The sequence below is a fragment of the Gorilla gorilla genome, chromosome 4, assembly GCF_029281585.2.
Source record: "Gorilla gorilla gorilla isolate KB3781 chromosome 4, NHGRI_mGorGor1-v2.1_pri, whole genome shotgun sequence".
NCBI lineage: Eukaryota > Metazoa > Chordata > Mammalia > Primates > Hominidae > Gorilla > Gorilla gorilla.
Genome location: NC_073228.2, coordinates 151,998,952 through 152,025,179, shown reverse-complemented (window position 1 = coordinate 152,025,179; position 26,228 = coordinate 151,998,952). Strand labels below are relative to the sequence as shown.

General features: G+C 37.3%; 1 protein-coding gene across 1 annotated transcript; it reads right to left on the bottom strand.

Moving 5' to 3' along the window:
* Window positions 1-15,493: 15,493 nt before the first annotated feature.
* Window positions 15,494-20,302, bottom strand: LOC129533564 (double-headed protease inhibitor, submandibular gland-like). The gene is given in 5 exon segments (XM_055387096.2): window positions 15,494-15,539; window positions 15,997-16,106; window positions 17,356-17,398; window positions 18,982-19,106; window positions 20,192-20,302. Coding segments are annotated over 5 exon segments (435 nt in total).
* Between the last annotated feature and the right edge of the window lie 5,926 nt (window positions 20,303-26,228).

Below are 26,228 nucleotides of genomic sequence, written 5' to 3'. Positions count from 1 at the left end.
GTCAGTTGTCTTTTAATATTTTATTTTAATAAATGCCTGTAAATAAACCCATTGAAAACTTCCAGAAAGAACTTAGGTCACCTAGAATATGAGGGAGGTGGTGGTTTTCATCCAATTTCTGGGCTCCATACTTGTAATTCTGGGCTCCATACTTACATGAAATATTTTGAAAACAACCTGCTATCTTCCTGAGTAGATCATTTGTTCTCCAGTTTGGAAAGGTAGATGCATCCTGTTGTTTAGAAAGGATTCTGAACGCAGAATCAGAACATCAATTTATAATGTTTTGTCAACTTGGAAAGTAATTTATTCTATCTGGACTACAGAATTTTCCATTTTGTGCTATTGGGTAATCACACATTCCATCAAGTGCTCTTTGGAGGTTTAATTGAACAAACACTTAAACAGCTTTGAAAACTGAACCAGATAAGCCACCAATAAATGCTATTTTAATTTGGCTTCTTCTCAGCCACTATATGGATGTGAGTGTTGTAAATTCAGAGCCACGGACTCATTTTATGGCATTCAAAAATAATAAGTGTGAAATTACTTCCCATCTGAGAATAAATAATTTACATTTTTTTTACTTTGTTTTGCTGCAAATTTTATTAGCAGAGCATCACTCATAAGGTGAGTTCCCATAGGTCTTCTACAGTCTGGGATTCTGATTTGTCAGGAATTGTGAGGGGCCCTGAAAGTACAGCTGTGAAAACTATTGGCATCATCCTTACCCTAATGGAGCTTAGACACACTACAGGAAAAGTCATTAAACAAATAATTACTCAAGGAAAGCAGACTTGAGGAGGAAATTTCCAATATTTGTGTTTTCTGAATCTTGAGACATTTAGGTATTAATCATGACCCCTGTGTTTCTCATTTATATTAGCATTAAGGAATCAAACAATAAAATGCCACAAATCCGATATTTTAACTATGTAAAACTGAAGCAAAATATTCTAAGATAAAGAGAATTGCATATTATGGCCACATGGCTCTATTTAATAGATGTAAAAACAAGATAACAGAGGGAGGTCTATAAACATCACTTAATCCTGAAGCACACAGAGGAAAACCAAGTGCTACAGGAAATAATTAAGGCTAGAACATCTTTACTTCTTCCAATCCCCCCAAATTTCAGTTGAACTAATACAGGGAGAAGACAAGAAGTAAGATTAAAGGATCATATCTCCCTCAGAGAATCCTTAGTCTATGATTTTGTCATCATCTGTTACACCCAGTCTAATTCCAAAAGCTACAGCTTAGGGCTTTCTCACCGAATTCCAGCCTCCCTAGCTGTGAAGTAATTCAATTTATGTGTTCCAATTTCACCTCAAACCCACATCTTCAAAACCCAATGCCTCCTCCTGTTGTCCAAAGCAGATTCTTATCACCTTTCACGGATGCAAAATCTTCTAGTGTCACAGGATTGATCTAAGGCTCTACTACTGTCCTCTTGCAGAAAGTCTCAGCTCCACTGCCCAATGGTTAGAAATTTCATAGTCCACCTCATTCTGATGACCAATTATATTTCCACCACAGTACTGATAAGTGGCAACAATGCTTTATCCCTCACAGAAAAACCACCAGATACCACGCAAATAATTGGTCCCATCCAGGCTGTAGGATTAAGCCTTCCCCTTCTCAAGGATTTTAGGGAAGCCCTAGGACAGCATTAACCAGACTTGTACATTCTTTTGCACTGGTCTTGACTATGGGTTTGGATAACCAGTTATTTGGACTGACCAAGATGGTTTTACGGCTTTAACCTTCCCCTTGGCTCAACTGAACTGTAGATAAGCTTCTTAACTCTAAGCCACTGACCTCCTTTTTTTGTGAAGCATTTACTTTATAATGCGTAACTCTAATTTCTTTATATATCCATTTGACTTGTAAATCCTTTTAGAAGCCTCTTGCCAGTTTAACAACCCAGGACTGTCTTTCTCGGTGGCCTGGGGGATATCCCTTTGAAATGTAATCATTAAGGCAAATAGTGCCCGTATCTACTAGTTTCTGTGGAATGGTACAGAGCTACCTTTGAGGGTGGTAAGCACCTTGCTCCAATTTGCAAAAACACCTCCTATCATAAAGATATGAGCTTTTTTTTACTTTGGATTAAGCCAATTAGCAAACACAGATGGCCTATGGTTTCTCCGTAATATCCTCCAGTACTTGGCATTAGCTCACCCCAGCCCTTAAAAACCCTCCCATTTCCTTTGTTTCGGTGACTTGGGTTCAGGCTGAGTTCTGGCCTCTCTTCCTGACTGCAGTAACCTTAAATAAAATCATTCTTGCCTGTTTAACTTTGTCATGTACAATGTTTGCTTCAGAAGAACCACCTTACATACCAAATAACAGATCTCCTTATCTTTTCTCTTTGCATAACATGAATAACAAAACAAAAAACCAAAACATTTTTTGTTTTGTTTTATTTTTACTTTTCCTCTAACTCCTTTAGAGGGTGTGTTGGTTCATTTTCACGCTACTGATAAAGATATACTCGAGACTGGGCAATTTACAAAGAAAAGAGGTTTAATGGAGAACTCACAGTTCCACGTAGCTGGAGAAGCCTCACAATCATGGTGGAAGGCAAGGAGGAACAAGTCACATCTTATGTGGATGGTGGCAGGCAGAAAGAGAGAGCTTGTGCAGAGAACTCTCATTGTGCAGAGAAAACCATCAGATCTCATGAGACCCATTCACTATCACAGGAACAACATGGGAAAGACTCGCCCCCATGATTCAATCATCTCCCACTGGGTCCCTCCCACAACACGTGGGAATTATGGGTGCTACAAGATGAGATTTGGGTGGGGACAGAGAGCCAAACCGTATCAGAGGGCCAATATTTAGCCTTGCATAATCCAAGTGTCAGCTCCTCTACCTTTCAGATATGCAATTCTTCTAGCATAAAATAAAAATGCTATTTATTAACCTTACTTCCTGTCCTAAATTATCTGTTTATGTACCCCTTTGTGTCATTCTGAGATCCTCTGTCAACTACCCAGTCACTGCCCTGCTAGTTCCAGCTGGCCAGCTCCCTGGTCCCAACCACCACCATGGGCTGCTACTCCCTGTCCATTGGGATTAACCAAGAGGTGGAACAGAGAAAGCCACCCTAACCCTTCATTCTCCCTAAAACTCCTGCCCCTGGATGTACAAGGGTACATATTTTCTTTACAAAAAAGGTAAGGAAAGGGAAATGCATACATATATACTAAACTTACAAGTATAAACATAATATAATAGTATCTAATTATATCTCATAAAATAATAATATGATAAAATTATTTAAAGAGAATTATCAAGAAGGGGGAAAGTTAAAAAGCTGTAACCTAGAGATAAGTTTCCTCAGAAATGAGAAGGAAAATAAGAAATCCTCAAAGTAGGCCTTGATGGAAAACTCATCTGGGTCTTAACTGATTTTTCTTTCTTCCCGTTTATGATCCCTTCCAAAGAGTTACTTGCTTCTCTCCACTTCACTTTGGGACAACAAATTCTGCCCACAATATCTTATAGGATGTCTAAGGGGCAGAGCTTTGGCCATCTAAAGCTGTGGAAGCAGCTTTGGGACTGGGTAATGGGAAGAGGTTGGAACAATTTTGGAGGGCTCAAAAGAAGACAGGAAGTTGAGGGAGAGTTTGAAACTCCCTAGAGACTTGTTGAATGGCTTTGACCAGGCAGAAGTCTGCTGCAGAGAGCCCATATGAAGAACCCCTATTAGGGCAGTAAAGAGGGGAAATGTGGGATTGGATCACCTACACAGAGTCTCCACTGGATCACTGCCTAGTGGAGCTGTGAGAAAAGGGATACCATCCTCCAGACCCCAGAATTGTAGGTCCATCAACAGCTTGCACTGTGATCCTGCAAAAGCTGCAGTCACTCAACACCGGCCTGTGAAAGCAGCCAAGGGTGCTGTACCCTGCAAAGCCACAGGGGCAGAGATCCCCAAGGCCTTATGAGCCCACCCCTTGCATTGGTGTGGCCTGGATATGAGACATGGAGTCAAACAAGATTATTTTGGAGCTTTAAGATTTAATGACTGCACTGATGGGTTTGAGACTTGCATGGGGCCTGTAGCCCCTTTATTTTGGCTGATTTCTCCCTTTTGGAATGGGTGTGTTTACCCAATTCCTGTATCCCCATTGTATCTTGAAAGTAACTAACTTGTTATTTATTTCGCAGTTTCACAGGTGAAAGGAACTTGCCTTGTCTCAGATAAGACTTTAGACTGTGGACTTGTGAGTTAATGCTGAAATGAGTTAAGAATTGGGGGACTGTTGAGAAGGGATGATTGTATTTTGCAATGTGAGAAGGACATAAAATTTGGGAGGGGCCAGGGGTGAAATGATATGATTTGGATTTGCCCAAGTCTTGTGTTGAATTATAATCCTCAATGTTGGACGAGAGACCTGGTGAGAGGTGATTGGGTCTTGGGGGCAGATTTCCTCCCTGCTGTTCTTATGCTAGTGAGTGAGTTCTCATGAGATCTGGTTGTTTAAAAGTGTGTGGCACCTCCCACAATCTCTTCCTCCTTTTCCAGCCATGTAAAATGTGCTTGCTTCCCCTGCTTTCTTTTCCCAACTTTTGCCATGATTCTAAGTTTCCTGAAGCCTCCTGAGCCATGCTTCCTGTACAGCCTGCGAAACTGTGAGCCAATTAACTTCTTTTCTTTATGTATTGCTCAGTTTCAGGTAGTTATTTGTGGCAGTGCAAGAACAGGCTGATACCACAATCAAGAAAGTTCAAAAGCCTCAAACACAAGCAAGGAAACAAAAATGTGCTATCTGTAATCTATACACCTCTTCCTAGGAGAAAACACATTTATTTTTACCCTAGATTTAACCTTCAAGGAAGAAGACAATAATTCACCATCTGCAAACTGTCCACCTCTTCTAAGGAGAAAATAAGTTTATATTCTTTCAACTTTCAGAAGGAGCCCTTTCAGGCCTGCCAGAATAAGAAAGGAGCTAAATATCGCTACAGTGAATATTCTATCAGTTTCATTTTTAATGTTTTTGAAAGATCATTTTAATGAGGACTTAAATTCTGAGATAAAAATCTTTCATTTCCCCAGGTTCTAAACTGAAGAATAAGGGTGATATTCTATTCCCTTATTTTCTTGTTTTATTTCCATCTCCTGCTATTGACAGCACTACTCTCTTAAATCTATTTCTGAATGTCCTTATTTCCTGGCAGTCTCCCTGTCTGTTTCTGTGTCTCTATGTTACTCACCCCTAAGAAGGCTATCCATAAAGGCAGAAATTGTCCTGGACATCACTGTATCCATAGAACCTGGTACAAGATCTGACAACAGTGGTGGCAAATACTAATAACTCAAACTGAATTTCAGCCTTTCTTTTCATTACTTCCTTGGGCACCAATCTCCTAACATATCTTTTTTTTTTTTTTTTTTTTTTTTTGAGATGGAGTCTCACTCTGTAACTCAGGCTGTAGTGCAGTGGCACAATCTTGGCTCAATGCAACCTCTGCCTCTTGGGTTCAAGTGATTCTTCTGCCTCAGTCTCCTGAGTAGCTGGGACTACAGGTGTATGCCACCACACCCAACTATTTTTTTTTTTATTGTTAGTAGAGACGGGGTTTCGCCATGTTGGCCAGACTCTCATACTCCTGACCTCAGGTGACTCACCTGCCTCGGCCCCCCAAAGTGCTAGAATTAAAGGTGTGAGCCACCGCACCTGGCTACTCTTAACATATCTTAATAAGACTATCGACTGGTTTAGAATTCCAGCCTTGCAAAGTAATAGCTGATGCATATACATCCACAAGAGGTGTATGAATCATTGAAGTGTATAAAAGGTTGCAGCACTCTGAGAGAGAATGCTCTTGACCTTCCGCAGTGCTAGAATAAGAATGGCAACACCTACCTCCCCTACTTTTTTTTATTTTCTTTCCATCTAGCTATATACTTCTTCCCAATAAATTATTTAATTACATATATTAAAATCTTCTGTCATATCTGATTTTGGGGTTTTTATTTTTGGTAAGAAAACTTATCTCCATACATTTCAATATGTCTGCATGAGTGCCTGATTGTCCCTAAATGTTAAGAGGTTTTATATATTTATATGTAATCTATAATTTATAGATTGAGCTTACTTAACACATTTAAAACATTTATAATTCATAATAAGTATATAATTATTTACCTTTAAATGGAAAAAGTTAGTATATTTACATAAGCTCTGATTTTCTCTTAACAAATTGCTCCCAGTATTTTTTTTTTTAAAGATTTTTCTAAAAACGTAGAAACCATTGTCTTCATTTACTGGTACAACATCTTTCTTATTATTTTATCAACATATAATTCCCATCTTTATTTTGCTTGTTTTATTATTTTTGACTTAGAAAGTATTTGTTATTAACTTTAAGATCCCTACTTTCTTTTTTTTTTTTTTGAGACGGAGTTTCGCTCTTGTTACCAAGGCTGGAGTGCAATGGCGCGATCTTGGCTCACTGCAACCTCTGCCTCCTGGGTTCAAGCAATTCTCCTGCCTCATCCTCCTGAGTAGCTACGATTACAGGCATGCACCACTACATCCGGCTAATTTTGTATTTTTAGTAGAGACGGGGTTCCTCCACATTGGTCAGGCTGGTCTCAAACTCCTGACCTCAGGTGATCCGCCAGCCTTGGCTTCCTAAAGTGCTGGGATTACAGGCGTGAGCCACTGCGCCCAGCCAAGATCCCTACTTTCTTAATGAAGCTCACAAAAGAGTATTCTGCAATTAGGAATTATTTCACTTATACCATATGCTTGCAATAAAATCAAACAGCATGAATATCAAGGCTTATTTGATTAAATAGGAAAAATATAATTACAAGTTATGATTGATATTTTTGTCTAATATCAGCTTCAGGTTTCACTTTACATCTCAATTTTGTTTTGAACGGAATTATATACCCCTTAAATTCATGTGTTATGATCCTGATATCCAGTATAGCAGAATGTGGCAGTATTTGGAGATAGGGTATTTAAAAAAGTAATTAAGGTTAAATTAGGTCATTGGGGTGGGCCCTGATTCAGTATGACTGGTGTTCTTATGAGAAGAAAAAATTGGGATAAAGACAAGCAAAGAAGAAAAACCATGAGAAGTCTCACAAAGAATATCGCCATCTATAAGCCAGAGATAAGTCAACCCTGCTGACACCTTCATCTCAGACTTCTAGCTTCCAGAGCTGTGAGCAAATTTCTGTTGTTTAAGCCATGTAGTCTGTAGTACTTTATTATGACAGCCCTGGCAAATTAATACAGTTGCATGTTTAGAACACTTAGATTCACAAAGACCAACAGTTGAACATGTTTTTAAATAACTCCTTTGACTTTTCTGAAGCACTTTTAAATTATATTGACCATAAGTTTGATAGGGAAATGATAGATTTGTTTTTAAATTTCAAAATTAAATTATTTATATGGTAAAACACGTACAGCAAAATATTAATGGCAAAATTTTGGAGGTGGGTATATGAGTTTTGCCATAAAATTCTTTCAACTTTTCTGTATTTTCTGATATTTAATAATAAACTATTGAAAAAAATTTAACAACTATGAATATCACTCACTTTCATTTATTGATTGGTAATGGATTTGGAGAAAGTTAATGAGTGCATTCTTGACCAACTGAGATCTTAATGATTTAGAGAAAAATGCAATACTTTTCAAAAATATTTTAGAACTTGAGAATTTTAAAAATCTTAAAAGCAGTTATTAGCTATCCCTAGTAAATACTCATTCAGCCAATTGAAGAAGTCACATCAAATTTCCCTTGGGTGTCTAATTTAAATTGTAAATTTATTGCTAGAAATATATCAAAAGTTTGTAATATTGTGACTAACACTGAGCTCATTGAGCTTAACAAAATTATCAACAAGATATAGAAGGTAAAACAAATTTTATTTGAACATTTTTAATTTTAAGTAATAATACCTTGAAATATCTTCCTCAGGTTAGTCAACTACAGATCTCTGTTGACATTTTTTCACAGGGCATTTAAGTTGGAGGCTGGACAAGGCAAAATACTCACAGGGCTAGGAATAAATGAAATCACTCATATTGACAGGCAGGAAGGCTGGCGTAGGCAAAATAAGCTGTCACCATAAGCAGAAGATACTGATAAAAAGGAGAAAACAGAAAAGAATTCACATCCTAGAAGAGAGAAAACAATAAATTAAGCAAATAACAATTCGAGGTCAGAGGGTACTATGTCAGAGAGGAGACACTGTGTAGGCTGAATGTGCTTATTTGGGGCCAGGGCTAGGAGAAGCTGACAAGGGGATTGTTTTCTTGGTACACAATCCCAAAGACAGAGGAAGGAATATCACTGATACTCTGAGCAGTGAAAGGTCTTAATGTTTGAAAGAGTATGTTCAAATTTACAAGAAAAAAACAAACAACTCCATTAAAAAGCGGCCAAAGGGGCTGGGTGTGGTGGTTCACGCCTGTAATGCCAGCACTTTGGGAGGCTGAGGGGGGCGGATCACGAGGTCAGTAGTTTGAGACCAGCCTGGCCAACATAGTGAAACCTTGTCTCTACTAAAAATACAAAAAATTAGCTGAGTGTGGTGGTGGGTGCCTGTAATCCCAGCTACTTGGGAGGCTGAGGAGGGAGAATTGCTTAAACCCAGAGGCAGAGGTTGCAGTGAGCCAATACTGCACCACTGCACTCTAGCCTGGGCAACAGTGCGAGACTACATCTCAAAAAAAAAAAGTGGGCAAAGGACATGAACAAACATTTTTCAAAAGAAGACATTTATGCAGCCAAAAACATGAACAAAAGCTCAACGTCACTGATGATTAGAGAAATGCAAATCAAAATCACAATGAGATACCATCTCATGCCAGTCAGAATGGTGATAATTAAAAAGTCAAGAAACAACAGATGCTGGCAAGGCTGTGGAGAAAAAGGAATGCTTTTACACTGTTGGTGGGAATGTAAATTAATTCAACCATTGTGGAAGACAGTGTGGCAATTTCCTCAAAGACCCAGAACCAGAAGTGCCATTTGACCCAGCAGTCCATTACTGGGTACATACCCAAAGAATATAAATCATTCTATTATAAAGATACATATATGTGTATTTTCATTGCAGCACTATTTACAATAGCAAAGACATGGAATCAACCCAAATGCCTATTGATAATAGGCTGGATAAAGAAAGTGTGGTATGTAGACATCATAGAATACTATGCAGCAAATGAAGGGAATGAGATCATGTCATTTCCAGCTTTTTCACGTCCAGTATGATGTTGGCTATGGGTTTGTCATAGATGGCTCATTATTTTGAAGTATGTTTATTTAATACTAAGTCTATTGAGAGTTTTTAATATGAATGTGTGTGGAATTCTATTAAAAGACTTTTCTGCATCTATTTAGATAATCATGTGTTTTTTTTTCTTTAGTGTCATTTATGTGATAAATCACATTTATTGATTTGCATATGTTAAGCCAGTCTTGCCTCCCAAGGATAAGGCCTACTTGATCATTTTGGATACATTTTTTGGTGTGCTGCTGAATTCTATTTGCCCATATTTTGTTGAGGATTTTTGCATTGGTTATCTAAATTTTTGTGGGGTCAGTGGTAATACCCCTTCATTGTTTCTAATTGTGTTTATTTGGATATTCTCTCTTTTCTTCTTTATTATTCTAGCTAGTGGTCTATCTATTTTACTAATTTTTGTTAAAAAGCCAAATCTTAGATTCATTTATCTTTTAAATGATTTTTTTGTGTCTCAATCTCTTTCAGTTCAACTCTGATTTTGGTTATTTCTTGTCTTCTGCTAGGTTTGGGGTTGGTTTCTTCTTGGTTCTGTAGTTTTTTAAAATTTTAATGTTAGGTTGTTAAACTGAGACCTTTCTAACTTTTTGATGTGAGCATTTACTGCTATGAATTTCCCTCTTAACACTGCCTTAGCTGTGTCACAGAGGTTCTCATATGTTGTATCTTTGTTCTCATTAGTTTCAAAGAATGTCTTGATCTCTGCCTTAATTTCTTTATTTACCCAATAATCATTCTGGAGTAGGTTGCTTAATTTCCATGTAATTGTGTGGTTTTGTGTAATTTTTTTTAGTCTTGATTTCTAATTTTATTGCGCTGTGGTCCAAGGGAGTGGTTGTTATGATATCAGTTATTTTGCATTTGCTAGGGATTGTTTTATGTCTGACTTTGTGGTCAGTTTTAGAGTATATGCCAGGTAGTGATGAGAAGAATGTATATTCTGTTGTTTTGTGTTGAGAGCTTTATATAGGTCTATCAGTTCCATTTGGTCTAGGGTTAAGTTCAGTGTCTGAATATCTTTGTTAATTTTCAGCCTCGATGATCTAATACTCTCAGTTGAAGTATTTCAACTGAGAAGTCTTTCAACTGTTTTCAACTGTTGAAGTCTTTCATTATTATTATGTGGAAGTCTGAGACTCTTTTAAGGTCTCTAAGAATATGCTTAATGAATCATGGTGCTCCTGTGTTGGGTGCATATATATTTAGGATAGTTAGGTCTTATTTAATTGAACTGTTTACCATTATGTGATGCCCTTCTTTGTCTTTTTTGATCATTGTTGGTTTAAAGTCTATTTTGTCTGAAATTAGGATGGCAACCTCTGCTTTTGTCTGTTTTCCATTTGCTTGGTAGATTTATTTTGAGCCAACAGGTGTCGTTGCAAGTGAAATGGGTCTCTTGATGAAAGCATATCATTGTGTCTTGGTTCTTTATCTGGCTTGCTGTGTTTTTAATTGGGGCATTTAGCTTATTTAAATTCAATGTTAGTATTGACATGTGTGGATTTTATCCTGTTGTCATGATGTTAGCTGGTTATTATGCAGACCTGTTTCTGTGGTTGTTTTATAGTGCCATTGGTCTGTGTACTTAAGTGTGTTTTTGTTGTAACTGGTAATGGTCTTTCCTTTCCATATTTAGTGCTTCCTTCAGAAGCTCTTATAAGGCAGGTCTGGTGATAACAAATTCCCTCATCATTTGCTTGTGTGAAAAGGATCTCATTTCTTCTTTGCTTATGAAGCTTAGTTTGGCCAAATACGAAATTCTTGGTTGGAATTTCCTTTCTTTAAGAATGCTGAATATTGGCCCACAATCTCTTCTGTCTTATAGGGTTTCTGCTAAAAGGTCTGCTGTTAGTCTGATAGGCTTTCCTTTGTAAGTGATCTGCCCTTTCTCTCTAGCTTCCTTTAATATTTTTTCTTCTATTTTGAACTTGGAAAATTTGTTGATTATCTGTCTTGAGGATGATATTCTTGAAAAGTATCTTACTGATGTTCTCTGCATTTCTTGAATTTAAATATTGGCCTCTCTAGCCAGGTTGGGGAAGTTCTCATGGATGATATCCTGAAATATGTTTTCCAAGTTGTTTCCGTTCTCTCCATTTATTTCAGGGACACCAATGTGTTGTAGATTTGGTCTCTTCGTAATCCCATATTTCTCAGAGGCTTTTTTAATTCCTTTTTATTCTCGTTTCTCTATTCTTGTCTGACTGTCTTATTTCAGAAAGCCAGTCTCGAAGCTCTGAGATTTTTTTCCTCAGCTTGGTCTATTCTGCTATTAATACTCATGATTGCATTGTGAAAATCTTGTAGTATATTTTTTCAACTCTGTGAGGTTGGTTATGTTCTTTTCTATACTGGATATTTTGTCTGTCAGCTGCTGCACTGTTTTATTGTGATTCTTAGCTTTCTCGGATTGAGTTTCAATGTACTCCTGTATCTCAGTGATCTCCCTTCTTATCCATATTCTGAATTTTATTTCTGTCATTTCAGCCATCTCTGCCTGGGTAAGAACTTTTGCTATAGACCTGGTTCAGTCATTTGCAGGAAAGAAGGCAGCCTGGCTTTCTGAGTTGTCAGAGTTCTTGTGCTGATTCTTTATTTTCTTTTTTTTTTTTTTTTATTGAGACAGTCTCACTCTGTCACCCAGGCTGGAGTGCAGTGGTGCAATCGCGGCTCACTGCAAGCTCCGCCTCCCAGGTTCACGCCATTCTCCTGCCTCAGCCTCTCCAAGTAACTGGGACTACAGGTGCCCACCACCACGCCCGGCTAATTTTTTGTATTTTTAGTAGAGACGGGGTTTCACCATGGTCTCGATCTCCTGACCTCGTGATCCACCCGCCTCGGCCTCCCAAAGTGCTGAGATTACAAGCATGAGCCACCGCACCCGGCTGCTGTTCTTATCTTGTGGGCTGATGTTTCTTTAATCTTTGAAGCTGCTGTCCCTTGGAATTTTATTTTTTGTTGTATTCTATTTTATGACCTTGAGGGTTTGATTGTATGTAAAAATTGGATTATGTCTCATGGCTTCATTATTGGAAGATTTTTAGGGGGCAAAGGCTCAGCTACCAACTGCTGGATTTTCTGCTTTAACTCTGGGGGACTGCTATCAGGCCCCGACTTTGTTCTCTGGCTACTTGAAGTTAGAAATCCATTATGCTGGGGATGGGGGTCAAGGTGCTTCCAGACCACTGGTCACCAAACCCTGATGGGTGGTGATAGCCAAAGCAATTTGTAAGGTAAAGGTGGCAGGATCTGTCATTGTTCTCACGTGCCAGCAGTAGTGGCAGCAACAACAGGGCAGGGTGCATGCTCATCAGCTGCAGAATGGTGCTAGGGGATATGAATAAGGCAATGCGGGGTGTGGCTGTGGACCCTGGGGAAACTGCAGTGGGGGAAGAGATCAGGCAGGCTGGTGCATGTCTACAGAGACTGCTCTGCTGGTCAGGTGCAGTCTGCCAGTGCAAGAGCTATGATGAGGGTCGCCAGGGCACCAAAGCCTGCACTGCAAACAGATACAGCAAGGCTGGGACCCCAAGAGAGGCCAGCAGACTAATAGGTGCTCAGGTCAGACTGGCCCTGTCTGATGAGCAAGACCTCCCTGCAGAGTTTAGGTCTGGCAGTTCCCCCAGGGCTAAAGTCTCCTACAGGAGAAAGTTGAGCCTAGGGGGATGGGCATCCCTGGACAAGCTCCACTACAGATGCTCCCACACCAAACCCTCTGGGCTCTACACCAAGTGGAGTGCTGCCCCTAATACTTCACTAAGCAGCTCTCCCTGCCAACTCAAGTGTCCATAGTGGTTGAGGGGTCTTGTCTTGCCAGGATTCCAGAACCCCATCATGAGAACAGGTTGCTCCTTGCCAGTTTAACTCAACCAATACCCCAGAGTGGTTGGGGGCCGGGAATGAATCTCAGTGTGCTCTACGGTAGCCCTGTGCATGGTTCCCAATAATTTTTTTCTTTATAAATTACCTAGTTTCAGGTATTCTGTTATAAGCAACAGTAAATGGACTAATTACAGCCCTCAAAGAAGAGGAAATTCTGCTTCCAGGACACCTTCAGATTTGAGCAGCAATGTCAATACACCTCTGGGTTTCCAGCCTGGTGCTCTGTCTTGCAGATTTTGGACTCTCCAGCCCTATAATTGTGTGAGCCAGGGACTTAAATCTCCTACTGTCTTGCTCTCTCTCTCTCTCCACACACACACACACACACACACACACACACACACACACACACACTTTATTATTTTATCAGTCTGTTTCTCTAGAGAACCCTGACTAATACAGACTAATACAGTTGTATTAATTCTAACATCCTGCCACTTGTTTTCCATTAGTCCAACCTATTTTCTTCGTTTTACTTCCTTTTTATTCTCTTTTCCTTCTTTGGACTGAAATTTCTTTTTTAGTTTTTTTTTTTTAAATTATTATTCCATTTTATTTCCCTTATTGACTATTTAATGTTGTTATAGGGTTTAAAAATATACAACCTTAGTTTCTCACTAAGACCCCAAAATATATGTATTCTCACTGTGTAAGTCTAAATGGTATGATATCACTTTACTTATAGTATAAGAAATTCATAATAGAATACTTTCATTTCTCCTGTCCAAGTACCATCCTTTATGCATATAAAATAAAAATAAAAATAAAACTCTAGTAACCTAGCTGCAATAAACTGAATTATGTTCCCCAAAATTCACATATTGGAATTCTAACCCCTAATGTGACTGTATTTGGAGATAAGGTTTTTAGGAGTTTATTGAGGTTAAATGAGGTCATAATGGTGGGGTCTCAATCTAATAGGATTGATGGCCTTATATAAGAAAAAAAGATAACTCTCCCTTTCTTGCCTTTTTCCCACCATCACCCACATCATGTGAGGACACAGTGAGAAGGAAGCCATCTGCAAGCCAGGAAGACAGGTTTTACAAGGAACTGAATTAACCAGCACCTTGATCTTGGACTTTTCAACCTTCAGAACTTTGAGAAAATAAATTTACATTGTTTGAGCCATGCAGTCTGTGGTATTTTGTAATAACTGAGAAACAAGTAGACAGATTGATATAGTATGTCGTTAACACCTCATATCTTTCTTTTTGTCTTGATTAAACTTCTAATAGTATGGTCCTTGTGACATTGTATAGTAATTAACTCCTTAAAAGTATGTCTCTCTCACTAGTCTGAAAATTTCTTTATGAAACGGATTCTTCTTTTGCCCATTAGTATTGCTTTTCCCCACACAAAACATTGCCTTACCCTTCATAACTTTTCTATACGTGTTACTAGGAAAATACACACACACACACACACACACACACACACATACACACATCTCTACTGCATATCTGGCATGTATTTAACCAACCTGTGTTTAAAAACCATGTGCTCTCCACAGTTAAATTTATAGGGCATTACTGTGTTCCAAACTTACTATTAGAAAATTCTTTCCTCCTTCAAGGTGAAATATCTATCTCAGCAAGTTGAATTAATTCTCTGGGTGCTTTCTATGGCATGCTAGATGAGAAAATTCTGGAGTTTCTCTCTCATGATGGTTTTGAATATACCCTCATCATTCCCACCTCCATCATATTTTCCTGAGGCCTTTTTAGTGACTTCAACATTTAATCAATCAGATCTTGTTTTTAATGTCTCTCTCCCTTCAACATAATGCCTTTTTTGCATGTGCCCATACGTGACTGAGTCCTCTTTAAATGATGACACCTAAAATATACGTTATGACTGGTCTGTTCTGATTAGTGTATAGTATTTTGGATTCTCACTTTCTCCAAATCTAAATTTTTCACTCTTCATTAGTGTGCCAAAGATAATATGAGACCAATGGACAGATCCATCCTCTGACTCATGTTTACTTAAAACAATTGAGTCTTTTAAACATGATATAAGCATATTCTCTTCTCACCATTGTGTGTATAATATCTAGTTCCCAATTTGTATAGAAATAGAGAAAATCTTTCTGTATGATTTTTAGCTTAGGAAAATGACCATAGATATTCTCCTTAAGAGAAGAATCACATCCACAGATAGGACTGATAGTCAGTTCCTTGCTGAGAATACTTTATTGAAGACTCAAATCCATGTTTGTACCAGATTATTGCTTGCCTGCTCAGCTGTCCAAGACAAACTGGTTATCTAAGTGGAATCTGCCAAAGGAGACTTGATATCCTTAAGCATCAGGGAGATTCAGCACAATCCATAATTTTTCAACCAAATTGCACCTTGGCTCTTCCTACAAGAAAAGTTATTATTATTATTTTTTAAAAGGATGGCTTTGGAAATATTAAATGAAATGTTTCATATTTTTAGATTAAGCCAGCTAGATGAGTACATGGCATTAAAAAACTGAGTAATTAATCAATAAGCTTTAACATGGTAGAAAAGAGATGTTTCATGGTAATAAGAGCCAGAGTCAGAAGCCAAAGAATCTGTAAATGTTTCTCTTAGCAGCCACTTAGTGATATTGATCAAATTTTTTATTTTCTTAGCATCAATTTTTTTCCTTATATATTTTCTTCCTCTTTTCCTCTCTCTTTTCTTCTTTTCTTTTCTTTTTTTTGGTAAAATATTACGATAATAATCAGTCTTATGCTTCATAGTAACATCTAGCCTGTTAGGTACTAAGATTGTTTCCAGCTACTTCTGAGAGAGGCTAGTTCTGCAAATAATACATTAAATTCAGCACTTACACAACAGCATTGCAAAAGGTACATCTGTTGGAGTATACATTTCCATCAGATCCACAGTGAGGTGTGTAGTCCATGGTACATGCCTCAGAATACCTGGTACACCGAATCTGCTCCATCAGAAACAAACAAACAAACATGTTTTATCTTTCAAATAATTAAATCATAGAAAACAAACTTTTAAAATATCTTAAAAGATCATTCATTCCAAAATTCCATATGCAAAAAATATAGCTGCTGCACCTTACATACTCTGTCTCAACAAGGCTGGGAGTCTTGTCACAGCTAGGGACAGCTCAGTCCAGTTTAGGCCCTCCCTCTCACTAATTCCCTATATCTAAGTGATGAATACACCTTGTGGATTCTATCTGGTACTTCATTTCTGAGTCAGTCCCCTCCTCATCATACTGTCATCCACTTTATTCAAGCCCTCAATATGTCCTGTTCAAACGACCCCAATTTTCTGCTAATTCTCTGCCCATTCTCTATGCTTATCTGAGGTTTCAATCACTCTCCACACTGATGCCAGACTGATCTTTTAAAAAGCAAAATAGATATTGCTCTTCAAATACTTAACTGATTCTCCATTAGGAGATAATCCTCTCCTGACTCATGCTTATCTCTTCAGGTTTGTCTGCAATGTCTTCTGCATCTTACTCTAATTAAACCTCAGGACTGAGTTCCCAAGTATTTCCTGCCCCTGGATACATTTGTGCTTTTGCTCTTGCTGTTTTCCTGTCTTGCCTAACTTTTACCAACTGTATCTATCAGGACAATTCCCACTCCTTCTTTAAATGTCATTTTAACTACTTATAGAACAGTTTCACGATGATACTTCTCTTTCTCACCCATCAAATTTGGTTAGGTGCCTGTCCTAAAAATGAACTGTCTTTATTGTCACAACCCCATGTTTATAATTATCTTATATCACATTTTAAACTCTATTAGAATTATTGACACTCCACCCACCTAGCTTTTTACCCCTGAATTAATTGTGTCTACGCTTGTTTTTAAATTTTTTCATACTTTATTTATAACTTTTTTATTGTTATAAGAGCATGTTTGAGTTCCTAATTTTCCTTGAAATCCTCACCTTAACCTTCTAGTTAATTGCAATGTTAGAAAATAACTATATGGATAGCAATATATTCCAATTAAGGGCTATAAATAAGGTTTGTGAACTCTTCCTCTGCTATATTTCAGATCTGCTTAGGTTGGCCAGATGCCTTATCTATGAATATAAATAGTCATAGGTAATTTTTAGAATGTGTATTTTTAAATAGTTGTTTTCTACGAAAGTGAGGCATATTTTACATTAAGAATTAAGAATTAAGAATTAATAAAATTTCTGCATATACTTACACATTTACCTTCATGAAGTTTTCTGAGTTGAAATTCTTGATCTCTGGAAGAGAAGATTTTATTGAATGCATAATGTGATAATTTGAGATTTCATAGTCTATAGAGTAAAATAGTCATATGTTATTTCTTTGTTGTCTGACCTAGACTGAGAATGAGAAGTTCTTGTTGAATAACTATCCCAGTTGGTTAATACTGATAGTAAACATCTTTAATATATGAACATTTTTGAATCAAGTAAGAATATAAAAACATAAAATCAACACTAAAAGTAGATTGAGCATTTTTTAAAATCCTGTGAATATTCAGTGAGAATCTAAGACATAATATAGTGTGAAAACATTCTTAACTTTGCAATTAAGAAAAAGAAAATACACCCAAATCTTTCTCAGCCACTTAAAGTCTGTACAATTTTGGTATAGTCACTTCTTTCTAAATATTAGATTTCTGCTCTCTAAAAACAGGATATGAGATAATATAATTTTAATCTCTTCTGGTTGCATTAGTGTGTGAGCTAACATATACTGAGAGACCCTATTCTGGATAACACTTGCTGTGACACTTGACTTTAAATTTTCAAAAGGACTAGAAAATAGGAGAAAAGAAGGAAGAAAAAGATAAGAAAAAAGGAGCTTACTTCTATAAAGCACTCTGTGTTGGCTACTTAGCTAAGATTTGGCATGCTTTATCACAGTGAATCCTAAATTCTATTATAATTTCTGTCTTAGAGATAAGAACACTGAAGCTTGTAGTAATTTGGGTATTTGCATAATCTACAAAGTGGAGTCTGGATTCTAATCCGAATGTTTGACACCGAAGCCCATGATTTTAACCATGAATCATAAAGTATTGAATTCATACTACTGGAAGGCTGGTAATAATCATTGTTTCATTCTTCTAAAGTCTCAGATCTTGTTAAAAGTAAAGACTTAATATTAAACTTGTAGTGCTAGTAGTGGTGGGGATATGCTAATTCCAACTATTCATTTGTACCATCATTCTCTTCCCTCAACTTTTCTAGATGATCATGAGAGGAAACACAAATTCTAAAGGATAGATCAAAGTCATTTATTTCCATATAAGTTCACAAGGTTTTATGTGTCTATGGCTAACAGCCTAAATAGAAATAGCTATCCTCAAAATTATCCTGTGGAGGAAGAAAAGTATAGGAGATTCATGAAAATGTGACCAATATATATTTCCTGCTTGAGACTGTTTCCTTAAATGCAATGTGGGTATCAAATGCATATAGGTAACAGCTATACCCAAAAGATAGTGTATAATGTGAATGAGAATTTGGTTGAATAACAAATATATTTTATATATGTATATATAATATATGTACAAAAGTAATTGCAGTTTTTGCCATTACTTCCAACAAGTACACAAACATACACATATATATATTTACATATGTAAATCCACATATACACATATATGTATATTTCTTTAGACATATAGCTAAGCTTTTCTTTTTCACAACTTTAACAGAGCAATGTGCATGGGGTATTGAAGAAGCACACAGAAAGTGGCATTTGTCAAGCCATGTTTTAAAAGACCAAGATTTTGGCCAGTGTGGGCTTTATAATCATAAAAAAAGAAGAGTTGGGGCTTCAAATTGAGTATAACACTTACTGGTTTTGCATGCAAAACATGCATTCATTACTGTAAGTTTTCTGATCTGTGCCACATATTGGTCTCCAGTCTCTTGGGCATGCAGTCTTTAAGCCTTTAATGTATCTGGAACAGTTCACCTATAGTTGGAACAAAAAATAATGCCCTGTATTCCCATTATTAAATTCTATTCTTATATGAAGATGTTGAAGGGGAAGGAAGTGGAAAGAAAACTAGCCTCTTCAGCTTTTCAACAAACACATCTGAAGATCTTCTATGGACCAGGTGTTGTGCTACAGAAATAAACAGACCAGAACATGCCCTAAATAATAAGGGAATTTTCTGTTTAACAAGGAAATATCAATCTCTCCTTTAAGGATTCTAATGAAAGTCTAAAAGAATAAGGAATGTGAAAAATGCTCAGAAAATTTAAAGTACTATACAAAGATAAAAGTTTACTTTATCTGCGGTTCTTTTGAGAAGAGGTTCCTTGTGCAAGCTTTAGAGAAGGAAATACCACCAGGAAGGCGCAGAGCAGACATGTTTTTACCTCCAGAGGAGTTACGTGAATCCACTGTGAGCCAGTTTAGCTACTTTCACAGCTCTATTTACACATTCACTATGACTTCATTTTTACAAATACCACACAGAGAAGGTTGCACTCACCTTTGTCCCTTTTGTTTGATCACCAGAAGAGAGTGAAGCAAGAATCAATTGAAGAGGAGCAGTTGGAGAAAGAACAAATTGCACAGTTAGAAGTGCAAAGCTAAATCCCCATTGTTCATGGTAACCTAAACCCATTTCCCATCCCAGCCCTAAAAGAGGCCATTTCTTCATGCAAGTCCAAACTCAGAATGAAGATAGACATGCATGTGGCTCTGATTTAAAAAAAAAAAAAAATCCAGTGGGGAAAGCTCAGTTTATTGAGAAAGGGCTGTCACAGATGTCCAGGAGTTCCTGTGGGCATCCTCTGAGTAGGATGGCATGGGTTATGGTCCCAAAGCTTTATAGGTTGTTTCTGAAAGGGCAAGTCATAAACCTGAGGGATCCTGCTCAGGAATGGAACATACAGCCACAATCCTTCTATCCATCTCCTCAGTCTCTCTTCCTCACACTAAAGATCTGACTCAACTCACTTTTGTTAATCAGGCCAATTCAAACAGATGCCTTCTAAATTTTCTTTAGACATTAACATTTATAATTTAATGAAGGCTGAATATATTACAGTTAACATAAACACGTGACTATTGGAAAGAAACCCTGACTTGCCATATGGCGAGGTAGCCCAAGCAGTGACTGCTAGACCAAGGATGGCAAAAGCAGTGAAGCCCTTCATAGTGATGGTGAATGCCAATGATGGAGATATGCTGCTCTGAGCCAAGGAGTCCAGAGAGAGAAGAGTGGTCTATCCCATAGAGGTATAAATACACAAACAAGGCAGGGTCCCTCCCACATCCAAGATTGACCTTTTCAATGATGATTGTCTGTTAACTCAAGATAGGGTATTTGCTTCATTTGTCAAGGAAAAGCACATGCCAAACCACATGGCATTTAAACATACCAAAGGTCATGTTGCAATTTGATCTCCAATGTGTAAATTTTGGGAGGTGAGGCCTAGTGGAAGGTGTTTGAGCCTTGGAGAACCCCAAAATATATGTATTTCTCATGAATAGATTAATGTCCTCCCTTGGTAGTGAGTGGGTTCTCACTATTGAAGGACTGGATTAGTTACCAGAAAGCAGGTGTTATAAAATTGAGTTCAGCTTCCTAGATTCTCTCTCTTCCTTGCTGTGTTGCCATGAGATCTCTTTGAACATGCCACTCACTTTAATGCTTCTCCACCATGTTTTGACCCAGAATGTAGCCTCACCAGAAGCCAGCCAGATGTGGTGCTATGCTCTTGAACTTAGCTTGTAGAACAATGAGCTAAAAAAAAACAAAAACAAAAACTCTTTCCTTTATAATTTACCTAGCCTCAAATATTCTGTAGAGCAAAACAGAATGAACTAAGACAGCTAATCTGAGGGTGAGCATCCCTACCAGAAGTTCCTAAGTAAACCCTTACAGCTGGAGCTCATCCAGCTGCTTCTTCTGAGTGTATAGGAATAGCTCCTTGCTAAAGAATGTTGTGACATTTCCTGTTCAACTCCTCAATGCCTGTTCTACAAACAAAGGCTAGAACATAAGCAAATATGTTTAAGAGCTCACTTTTAGAGATCTTAGCAGTAGAATTTCTGCCAACTCTTTTTACTTAAAACTACAGGAACAAAGTTGATTCCAAAGTAAGAATATAATAGCTGACAACCTTTCATTGTATAACTGACCCTGTGGATTTCTTTCATGTAAGTCAAGGCATTGGAATTCACTTTTTATCACTAACCCCATTGCTATATGTGGATTAAATCTACAAGTGTACTTTTTCTACCTCATGTCCTGTAGATACAAAACTGAAATATTCTACAAATAAGCAGAAGTGACCATTTCTGCAGATAACTAACAATTTTCTAAGATCACTGAATACAAATTCCATTCCTTTTGCCTGAAAACACAATCAGATAGACAATATTATTTATACAGAGAACACAAGACTACGATTCATGAGGCTAAAGGATGTGGTGTAAAGAACATGAGATTACAAGCCATTCACTTAAATTTTTATTTCTGATTTATACTCACTTAGGTTTGCTCAGAAAATCACTGTTCCTCTCAGTTTCAGGATCTCCATGTATTAAGGATATTGGATAAATTATCTCTAAGTCTCTTCCAGTTCTGTCAATCCAGGATTTTATCAACCTTAAAGAAATACCTTTTCCTGATTGAGATCTTTGTCAACTACACATTATGTATTTAGCTAATAAAAAACAATTAATTAGCTGAAAGTACAATGTTAATTACAAAAAAAAAAAATACACTTAACAGGATATTTTTTCTGGGGTCATGCTACTCTTTGCCCTCCTTTTTAGCTGCAGCTTATCTAATATTTCTGAGAACCACCTCATGAGTATAGCCTTCTTCAGAGGGAGATGGGTACATTTCGTAAGTTCATATTTCATGGAGCTAGCTTATTTCCAACAATGCCAGCTGTTTCCATCAGTGCTAACAATTTTTAATCTGTACCTGGAAGAGAATGCAGAATCCCTAAGTTCTTTGAAAAATAAGTTCCCTTCTCTATCCTTGTAGAGGCTTTATGTTACTGATCAGAACTGAGAGTGTCTGCCCTAAATATTACTTCCTTTTAAAATTCTTATCTTAAAGGTCTAAGTTTACTCAACAACTTTTAATGAGCAATTGCTTCATGCCCAGCATCGCATTCAGCAGTAGGGATAAAAACAATAATAAACTGTCTCTTTTTAAAGAAGTCACATTCCAGTGAGACAGACCAACTTGTAAATAAGTAGCTAGTAAACAGTGACAGTGGGTAATATAGGTGTAAGAACAGGGTGTTATAGGAGCATAACAAATGAATAAATAATTCACATTCATATAGGGAAGTAGGTCCTGGAAGGCTTTTAGAATAAAGCAGCATCTTTATCGAGATGAAAAAAAATAGTATAGAGTTTGGGGAGGCAAAATTTCTAAAGTGGAAAGAAAAAGGGGAAGAGAAGGAGCAGGGATGGATAGAGTGGTTATGTTAGGAAGAGGGGACATGTGGAAACAATTTCAAGAAAATCATTCAAGTGTAGACAGGAAGGAGAGCAACACAAGTGTTGAGGCTGAAGAGGTAAACAGAGCATTCATGTGTCAGAAGAAGCCACTTCAAGGTTTTAAGCACAATACCATCAAATCCTAACTTTAGATAATTACCACAGGGGAGAAGGGAATGAAGGAGAAAAGAGTACAGCACTGAGATCTGTTATAAAGCTGTTGTAGTCAATCAGGAAGGAAGGATGATAGCTGGAACCAAATGTTTATCAAATTTGGTGATTACATGAAGGATAAAACTGAAAGAGGAAGACGAGGAGAATGCATAGATTTCAGGTTTGCCTAGTTTTGCTTTGTTCTAATGAAGTTTGGCTGCTGAGTAGGATTTTTCAACCAATTTGAGTTGGGAAATTGAACAGATCTGTGTTTTGAAGAGGTCATTTGAAAACAAACAAATTGTAAAAGATACAGCCCTTGTGTTGCTCTCCTTCCCTTCTACACTTGCCCCCTCTTCCTAGCACAACCACTTTATCCATTCTTGGTCCTTCTCTTCCCCTTTTTCCTTCCATTTTAGAATTTTTGTCTCTCCAAACTCTATATTAATTTTTCTCATCTCAGTAAAGATGCAGCTTTATTCTGAAAGTCTTCCATGACCTCCTTCCCCTATGAATGTGAATTATTCATATTACAAACAAGTGTATTGCAGAAGGCTATTGCAAAAGTCTGCTGAAGTGAGAAAGAGGGTAGAAAATACATGTTAAAAAGTAAGGTAGAGGCCACATGCGGTGGCTCATGCCTGTAATCCCAGCACTTTGGGAGGCCGAGGCAGGTGGATCTCCTAAGGTCAGGAGTTTGAGACCAGCCTGGCCAACATGGTGAAACTCTGTCTCTACTAAAAATACAAAAAATTAGCCAGGCGTGGTTGCACGCGCCTGTAATCTCAGCTACTCAGGAGGCTGAAAGGAGAATTGCTTGAACCCAGGAGGCAGAGGTTGCAGTGAACCAAGATTGTGCCACCGCACTCCAGCCTGGGCAACCAGACCGAAACTCCATCTCAAAATAATAATAATAATAATAATGTAGAATGCAAGATGTCCATAGACTTGAGAAATAGTTAAAAGCACTATAGCAAATTAAAATAAAGTACCTAGAATGACTTGCAGCAAGACAGCGCATCATCCCTCAAAATAATCCAAGAAAAACTTTTTACATGGTCAAATGAAAATTCTATCAAGAAAGAAAAATATTTTAATTGATGTTTTTTCCAGGCATCTATCAAAAAGTGACAATCTTTCTCTCTGTTCTCTCTTCATGCTTGAAGAATGATTTATTGTCATATGTTATTTACTTAAAAGATTAATTTCAGTACTGGAAAGAAAAGGGGATCTCTGTGCCAGGATGGTGGCCAGGAAAGAACAGGATGTCCTATTCTGCTTCTTTCTATGAAAAGAGCAGTTTGGGACATCATCATTAGTAAGGTCCTCAGCGAGTGTCATTTGAGGACTCATTCATAATCTAACTGGGTTAGATATTGGAGTAACCTTGGTCAAAGTCAATCAAGAAGGCCACAACTACACTAGTTAGCTCTGCTGCTGTAACAAAGTACCACAGGCTGGGTGGTTTAAACAACAAAAATGTATTTTCTCACACTCTGGAGACGAAAAGTCCAAGACCTAGGTGCCAGAAAATCCCGTTTCTGGTGAAGGCTCTCATCCTGGTTTGCAGGTGGTTGCCTTTTTGCTATGTCCTCAAATGACCCTTCCTTGTGCACATTCAGAGAGAGATCTCTGGTGTTTCTTCCTCTTTTTATAAGGACACCAGTCCTGTTAGATTAGGGTCTTTCCCTTATAATTCCATTTAACCTTAATTACCTCCCTAATAGCTCTATCTCTAAATACAGTTACTGTGGGGGCTAGGGTTTAACCTGCAAATTTTGGGGGAATGATATTCAATCCATAAAATAGCACATAGATTTGGGGTACAAATGTGAGCTTCTCTATGTGTTTTTCTTGATTTCAAGCACATATTAAGTTTTTTATAAAAGTGAACTTTTAAAAATTATTACTGTTATTATCATAAAATGAAGAATGTTGTTGGTGTTTGAAGGTGTGGAAAGGCACAAAGCGTAGACAAGTTGCAAATAAGGACAAGAGCCAGACATTCATCCATTACTGAGTTAGTTGGTCTGCACCAGGGAAACTACAGCCCCAGGGTCAGATCCAACCCATCATGTACCTTTGTAAATAGAGTTTTATTGGTACATAGCTGTGGGAACATGTTTACATAATATAAATTTATTTGCATTTGTTTATACAATAGCAGCAACAAAAGAGACTATATATTACACAAAACCAAAAATAGTTACAATTTGGCTCTTTACAGGAAAAGTTTGGAGATCCATAGTCTAGAGAAGTGCTCTCCTTAGTTTCTTTCTTTTTTTTTCCTTTAATACTGTGCTATAGTATCCAATCCATTTTATTAGAGTGAAAATTAGGTACAAATAAACAACAGCAAATCCTGATCCAAGATATCCACAGGACATGAGTGCTTACTTAAAAGATTAAAAACTGGTGAAGAAAATGGTATGTTTCAAGAAAATTAGAAACCATGCATACTTTTGTATTTTCTAAAATTATAATTTTTTAAAATTTATGTTGTCAAAAATATTTTGGAGGTTAAAACAGAAAAAAAAATCACAGGGAAATTAATTGAATTAGAGAGCTTACTGAATAGGGAAAATTCTGACAACTTACTGTTTTTATATTAAATAATGATAACAAGCATTTATTGAGCTCTTAATGTATATGAGATCTTCAGTTTACAGCATTCATAAACTATATAATATAATCCTCATTGTAACCTGTAAGGTAGAAATTATTAGCCCCCCTTTTATAGAAGAAATGAAGACCCAGAGAGATAAAGTAGCATTTTCATTGTCATAGAGTTAGTGAGTGACAAAGTCAGGATTTGAGCTTAGATCTGCTCAGTTCCTAAGTATCTGCCCTATTGTGGGATGGCAAATACCTGATGTTCCTGCCTTTTTTACTTCACCCTGTGCCTATGGCAGGAATTACTAATCAACTACAGAATTATTTGCTGTTGGTTCCAGAGGTAACTTGAAATTTTGTTTCATTTCTAATTTTAAATTCAATGAGTAAACGTGCATGTTATTATATGGGTATATCGTATAATGGTAGACTTCTAGTATACCTATCACCCAAATAGTGAACATTATATCGAATAGGTAATTTTTCGACCCTCATCCCTCTCCCATCGCTCCTTTTGGAGTCCTCAGAGTTTATTATCTGTCTTTATGTCTATGAGTGCCACTTAACTGAGAATATGCAATCTTTGATTTTCTGTTTCTGAGTTAGTTCACTTAGAATGATGGCCTCCAACTCCATCCATGTTGCTGCAAAGGACATGACTTCCTTCCTTTTCATGGCTGCATTGAATTCCGTGGTGCATATAAAACACATTTTTAATCCAATCAATGGATACTTAGGTTGGTTCCATGATGTTGCTACTGTGAATTGTGCTGTGATAAACATCCCAGTGCAGGTGTCTTTTTAATATAATGATTTATTTTCCTCTAGGTAGATGCTTAGTAGTGGAATTGC